The 7,863-nt window shown below is 27.8% G+C and overlaps 1 protein-coding gene across 1 annotated transcript in view; it reads right to left on the reverse strand.

Annotated features, from left to right (window-relative positions):
• Positions 1-1,203, reverse strand: part of LOC107489301 (casparian strip membrane protein 1-like) — a 6,333-nt gene extending 5,130 nt beyond the window's left edge. Inside the window, exon 1 of the mRNA XM_016110052.2 lies at positions 924-1,203. Coding sequence (XP_015965538.1) covers positions 924-1,138 — 215 coding nt within the window. The 5' untranslated portion in view covers positions 1,139-1,203. The remainder of the gene's footprint in view (positions 1-923) is intronic.
• Positions 1,204-7,863: the final 6,660 nt, after the last annotated feature.

Below are 7,863 nucleotides of genomic sequence, written 5' to 3' on the forward strand. Positions count from 1 at the left end.
TCCCGACCAGATAGAGATGGGGCGGATGCTACGGCTAAACCTATCTATTAGGCTATTAGCTACAAATTTTCAAGAAACTTAAAACAATTTAGCAATAATTTTATGAGGATAACCCTTTAACACAAGTCATACCGACTCTTAGTTGTTAAGTATTATAGTTGAATTAATTCTAAGTTTTTTGAAAATTTAACTGCTAAGGATACCATTGATGTAATAAAAAAATATTAGAACAAAATTGAAATAAAGTAAAACTTAAAAATATTTTTGAAATTTTTAACAAACTTTAGAGATAAAAAATATATTTTAATATAATATTTTTAATATCTATTTCATTATTTAGTAAATAAATTTAAGGCAAAGTATATTTTTTGTTTCTAAAATTTTGTAAAAGTTTTAAAAATATCTCTAAATTTTATTTTGTCTCATAAATTTTCGATTTGTATCAAATATACTCCTGGTGACTAATTTTTCAAAAAAAATTAAGACTAATTCAACAACAATTTTATAAGAATAACCTTTAATATACAAACAAATCAAGTATAATTTTTATGTATTTTTGTTAGATTGGTCTTAATTTTTTAAAATTTAGCTATCGAAAGTATATTTGATGCGAATCCAAAACTTTTAAGACAAAATTAAAACAAAATAAAATTTAGAGATATTTTTAAATTTTTATTAAATTTTAAGAATAAAAAATATTCTTTACCCATAAATTTATGTATATAGTCCCTATATTGTCTAAGTACTATAAATAGCTTCTAAAAACTAAAGAAGTTTTTAGGTATTCATAAAACAATACTATTTTTATAGATATAGCCATAATTAATTAAAAGAATATTTTTATAAAGTATGATCTATCATTAAATTAGGCTGTTTATATTATCTATATTTTCTTATTAATTATAGAGAGTATATATACTTACACAAAGGAGGGGAGGTCATCAAATTCAGCCCTGAATCTTATAAACTGAGTTGCAAATGGCAGCGTCTCATCGGTAGTTCCCATGGCAATTGCAGCAGCTAATGTTCCAACCGCCGCAACAATTCTCAATATAAAGTCCATTATAGACAACCCTCTTGCCAACCCTTTTCTACGAGATATTACACCACCACCTTCAATTGTTGAACCCTTCATCATTTTCTACCAACTTGCAACCTTTGATTCTCTTTCAATCCTCTCCCTCAAATGTATGTATATATAATACTATGTTAGTTGGTGCTTCTTAATTATTTAGTCAGTGGTTTGTGATCATAACTAACCGTAAAATGCATTTGATATATATAGTTGATGAAGAATGATAAGCAGCGACATTTGAATTTGTTTTGGTTAATCTAAAGCTTGCTACGTGGATGCTTGTGATTGGTGTTGCTAACATACATGATCGTGAATGATGCTTATTAATATAAAAATTAAAAGCTAAGAAAAGTGCCTATGTTCCTGCTCCAATAATAGAAGCATTATGTTAACTTTCAACCATTGAGATTTGGTTGTGGTAGTTTGCACATGATCACAATATGCAACATTGTAAGTGAATTATGGATAAAAAAAAAACCGTCCTCTAGAAATAATTGTCTTTGAAGGTTTATTTTATAGGAAAGTATAGAGAGTTAATAGTCTAAGCGCACAATGTGTACAATGAAGGTTTAGGGAGTATTAGAGATATGACCATTAGTGTTACATTGTCCTATCAAGTTACGGTTTTGGGATGAGCGGGTTCATGACATGTATTAGAATTCTAGATCCGAAAGGTTAAGGTTCGATCCTTGGTGAACTCCAAAATCAACTTAAGTTTTTGGAATGAGTGATTTTATGACATGAGATGTTTATTATCTCTGGTATCCGGATGGTTATTCTGGATAGTATGGGTGATGTTCATTTTATTTATGGACCAAAGATTTAGCCCATTGTACACATTGTACGCTTAGACCATTGGCTCCTTAGCACTACCCTTTCCAAAAATATCATTAAAAATTTATTACTATATATAACTTACAAGAAATAATAACAATGAAAAGTGTACTCATAAAAAATCTCACCTAATTAGTTAGGCTTATATTAAATATTTATATGGAGCATGTATGGATCTGCCACAACTGAATCGCACCTACACAACCTAAAACCAAGTCCATTTCTATGCTTTGAAAAGTTAAAAAACTGATTATTTCTTTTTGGATGTGAATGATACACTCACATTCTCCATTTTCGTTTCTTCAATTCCTTCCTTGCCAATCCTCTCTTATTTCTTCTTCTTATTTGTTTATTAATTAATTTATTTTTCTTATAGTAGTAATCAGTGTTGTATGTATTGTGAACTTGCTAATTGAAATTTTGGAGCCTTTGAGTACTATATTGTATGTTATACACAATTGTATATATATTTTCTAGCAATATTATATAGCGTGAAAAAATAAAAAAGAATGTAAAAATAAAAAACACATTTAGTGAGCATCCAAAATGAACAGCATCTCCATTTAGAGCATATATTTTCATCTATGAAGTAAGTTGTGACCAAATTTATTTGTGCATGCATGGCATGGAAGCATAAAAATGGAAATTTAAAATAATCTAATGGCAACCATGTGGAATGTTTAAAATATACATGAATAGGTAGTTTCATTCAATTCACTTAACTAAACATGATATGCACTTCTTAAATTACACTAATCAAATGACCAAATTTAAAATTTTAAACCAATTTGGTGTTTAAACAAAACTAATAATCAAGTGCCTTGTCAAAATTCAATCTAAACATCATTAAAAATAGCATAACATTACACAATTCTAAATTATAATGCCTAAAGATAACCACATTTAAGACAAATGCTGGCCAAACATAAAAATTAAACAAAAAATTTCACTCAGACATTTCATCGAGCATATGGTGTGCACAATATGTAAACAGGGATTTTAAACTCAATTTAAGCAGCAATCAATCCAAAAAAATCAGCCATCAAACATTTTAGAATCCAAAAAATATCAATCTATTAATCTAAGTCTAATTTAAACACTAAAAGTAAAATTAAAAATTAGTTAAAATAAATAAACAAAAAAACACGGATGGGAGGAAGCATAGAACCTGCATTGGTGAAAGGGGAAGAATGGAAAGAGAGGAGTAGCAGATGCGCTGTTGCAGCGGCACAGAGCTCAGCCACTTCTGGGTTGCACTGGGATTTTTTGCTGGGATTGGGCTTTGCACAGAAAACAGGGGTAGCGTACAGGAGATTGAGGAGAAATGGAAAAAGAGTGAAGAAAAAGAGAAGAGAGGGAAGAGAGAAGGGGTAGGCGACGGTGGTCACTAGTGGTGATGGCAGTGGTGTCAGACAGAGGGTTGAGGCTGGATTGAGAGTGCAGAAGAGAAAAGGGTCAAGCGAAAGGAAGATAAGATGAGAGGCTAGTTGCAGAGTTTCAATTCACCAATGTAAAAACTCTGTTTTTTAATTTGAAATATAATTATTATTAAAATTTAATTAATCAAACTATTAATTACATTTAGGATTAATTTATTTTTTTAACCCCATTGTTTACATTGTTCACTAATGTTATTGTTCACCTATATTTTTCCTTTTGAAAAAAGTATTAATAAAATCTTTTTAGTTAAAACTTGTTTAATAGTACAGCATCTAATTAGTTTGTTTGTTTGTATATGTTTGATTGTAGGTCATCAGTGATGGACCCAGAAAATTTTAGGAGTGGGGATAAAAATATATACACTAAAATAAATTTTATTGAACATTATTAATTATATAAAGATATAAAAATTAAAAAAATTAATGAACACTTTTATTTTTATAAAAAATATTTTTTTTATTTCTAAAACTTGAACTTAAAATATTTTAATTAAATTATAGATAATTTGTTATCTTAACTAATTTTTTTATACACATTTAATAATAAAAGATTGACTCAATTGCCACATTAGCAACTAATGACACACTAGTATTTATAATTTAAAACTAGAATTATATATAAATACTAGAAAAATTAAATCTGTGTATAAAAGTATGTTTATATAAAATAATATAACCTTAATTTACAATTTTTTTTCTTTCGTTCTTTTTAAAATAATTAAGTTTGTTATATATTTTTAAATTTAATTTTGATATAATGTTAGATGAAATATTTTATTTATCTATTTAATTATGTATTATAATTAAAATATTTTATTTTTATTATTTTTAAAAATAAAAAATATATTCTAAATTAGTAAATTAATTTATTTATTTTAAAATTTTATATTCAACACAGGTACATATAATAGAACAAAAGATAGAAAATAAGTAATAAAGATAAATAAATTGAGAATAAAAAAAATTATATAAAGTCATGAAGAGAAATATTAGATTAATATTTAAAATATAATTGTTTAAATTAAAATTTGTTATTGAAAATATCAAAAAGAAAAATAATGAAATTGGAAGATAGATAGAGTCATAGAAAGTTAAATAAAAAAATATGGAGAATTTGAAATTTATCTTTTGATGAACAGAAGATTACTACTAGACAAGAAATAGAAAAAAATGTTAAAAATATAAAAATAAAAAAAGAGTTTAAGAGAATAAAAGAGTAACGGTACAAAAATTAAATTTAATTAGGTTAAATAATAATAAAATAATAGAAAATAAAAAAGTTAATTTTGGACTTTAACCAATTGAGTGTAATTTATTTATAGTGTGATCATTTAAAATTTAAAGTAGAGATACATTATTATATATAACTATTTTAGAAAAAAAATGAAAAAGCAGTGGGGCAAGTGCCCCTTCATTGCCTTTACTGGGTCCGTGCCTATAGGTCATAGAATGTACGGACATTAATGAAAGTGATGACATAGATCTTGTTAATGAGGTTTGGTCTCTAGTATATTACTATTTTTCGTGAACCTCATATTTGAATCGATCATTAATCCTCATGTTCATCGAATGATGTCTATTTTGAACTGATTCGCAGTTATCGAGTCATAGTTGCCTTACCGAAGACAAAATACCAAGAATTGGAATGTGGTTTGAACATTTGAAACTGGCTTAGGATTTTTATGCAATATATGCAAAGAAAGTCAGTTTTGATTCAATAGCGTAGCTAATGGTTATTTCTGTTAGTACCCAGATGGTTATTTTGTAATGGCCTTGGTGTAGTGTGTATAATTAGTTACAATTATGTTAAATTGGATATTCGATTTAATAGGATAGCGGATGTTTATTTCTATTGTTACCCATATGGTTATTTTGAATAGTTTGGGTGTAGTGTGTGTGATTCGTTAAAAGAATTATAAACTGGATGTTCGATTTAATGGGAAAGCGAATGGTTATTTTTTTTGTTACCTAGATGGTTATTCGTAATAGTCTTGGTGTAGAGTATGTGGTCAGTTACAAGTAGTAAAGGCTGGATGTTCGATTCTATAGGCTAACAAATGGTTATCTCTATTGTCACCCAAATGGTTATTTAGAATAGTCATGGTATAGTGTGTAAATAGTAACAAATAGTAGAGATTGGATGTTCGATTTCATGTGATAGCGGATGGTTATTTTTATTGGTACCCAAATGGTTATTCTTAACTAATAGCTTTTACGCTTCGCTAATATCTTGAAATAGAATCAAAGTGGTTAGAGAATTATAAATGTTATTCACCATGAAAATTTATCTTTTCTGTTATAACAAAATTCCACCACGAAAACACGTAAACAATGTGAAAAAGATATTTGTGGTCTTAAGACTAAGGTCCAATTTGGGTTGACAACTTAAATAAGCTCTATTGAAAAAAGAGTTTGAAGTAGAAGGACTTTTATTAATAGTAACTTAGAAATAAGTTATTTTGTGTTGATTTTTAGTTATAAAAGTACTTATTTTTAAAGTTATAGTATTTAGATAAATAACTCAAAAAATATAATTTTTTACACAAGAGAATGATATTAAAATTCTAATTCACATTAATTTTGATGGCAATGCAAAAGAAATTATTGTATAGTTAGTATTTGTTGTTTTATTGTGCATGATATTGTAGGTGAAAATAAAAAATAAATATGAGATGTGTGTCAATGTATATTTTGTTGCTTTTTTTAGTTTTTTATTGTGACTTTTTATAATTTAAAAGTAAAAAAAAAATAGCTTATACTACTTTCCAAACGGGTTTTAGGTACATCTATTGCTTTCTCTGATTCCGATTCTTCCTCACAGGTTCATCAATGTCCTAGTGCTTGGTATTGTGAAAGGTGATTTAACCTCCTTTTTCTTGTTTCTTGGATGGTTGTGGCGTACACGTTCTTCATTTTGGTCCAACAAAAATTCACACCGGTTCAATTGATCCATTGTTTGCTCCCATAATAATATCTCCCATAGAAAATTTCACATGCATAAAAAATATTATTTCTATATAACTATGTATTATTCTTAAAATTTTAACACAAGTCTTTACAACATCCATGATCGAAAATAATAAAGTCATAAATATGTAGACATAAAACATTATGCAACTATAGTATTTACAACCAATTTAACTCATATCTAGTTAAGCCACCACTAAAAATAATCTCTTTTTTGCATCCATCATTTCTAACAAAATTGAACATCCGTAATTCATAGAAATTAAAAGTCAATCACATGAACCAGAAACAGATAAAGAAAAGAATTCTAAAATATCAAACCTTTCTCCATCAAATTTCATACAGTTTGCTTTAATCTAAACATTCATGAACCATGTGATATTACTATATTTGCTGAAATTAAAAAAAATAAAAATCAACAGCAGAACACCCATAGTCGTGTGCAGTATAAGTACACAGGTAGATAACAAAAAATTAAGTAAAACAAGGTCCTTGAAAGCGTAGCAGTCAAAATTGAACTTCTGATTACGAAAGTCACCAAAACAAGTCATAATATAATCAGCTTGATAGGCTCTAGAGATTAGTAACAATAGAAATTGCTTTCTAAATGCTTTAGATCATGTCACAATGCTTAAAACATTCATCTAGTATAATTTTTCTGCTACAATTATTAAAAAAATCAAAAGGACCAACTAACTTGCAAGTTCACGGCAACTCACTATTTATTTCGATCTGGTGTGTCAAAAGGACTATTCATACTGACTTACTCACTGTTTTTAAAGTCTAAAGCTGGTTTATTTAGAATGTTCCCAAATATTGATTGCGATGGTAGTCAAATATGCTTATCAACATGTAAATAGAGTCTTTATATGGTCAAACTCAATGTCAAAACTACTTTTATTTAGATTCTATCCAATCAAATGCATCAAATACAAGTAGACATGTGAAAAAAAAGTAAAATACACTTTCAGCTAAGACTAAAAAAATATAAATTAATTCCAAATTATACTTACAATTTTTCTTAAATAAACAAACAGGATACCAATTCAAACCTATCTCTTCAAAATCAAATATGCATAATCAGAAAATTGAACAGTTATTCAAATGTGATACCTTTTTAGGTTAGGTATTGAAAGGAAAAAAAGTTAACATCCTCAACCAAATTTTAAACAACTATGTAAAAAAGTCAACCATGCATTCATGTATAGAAATGAACATCCGACTTAGAGTAATTAAACAACTCACAAAGCAAAGCACGTGCTTCACACCAATTGCTGATTTACTAATACCCGGAGACAAAACAGACCCAAATAGAGTCAACCATTGAAAAACAAGACGCAAAAAACTGGATCCTCAATAACATGTACGGGTCATTATTCTTTTCAGTTTCCTTATGTTAACAAATAGTTGAAGAAGTCAAACAGGCCCAGCAATTTCCACAAGCAGCAAAACTCTTCTATGCAACTATAACATAAAAATTACTATGAACATCTAAACCTTAAAGAAAAGACTATCGGGGGACTGACCTTCAATAGGGGCAAGCAAACA

The sequence above is a fragment of the Arachis duranensis genome, chromosome 5 (assembly GCF_000817695.3).
Source record: "Arachis duranensis cultivar V14167 chromosome 5, aradu.V14167.gnm2.J7QH, whole genome shotgun sequence".
NCBI lineage: Eukaryota > Viridiplantae > Streptophyta > Magnoliopsida > Fabales > Fabaceae > Arachis > Arachis duranensis.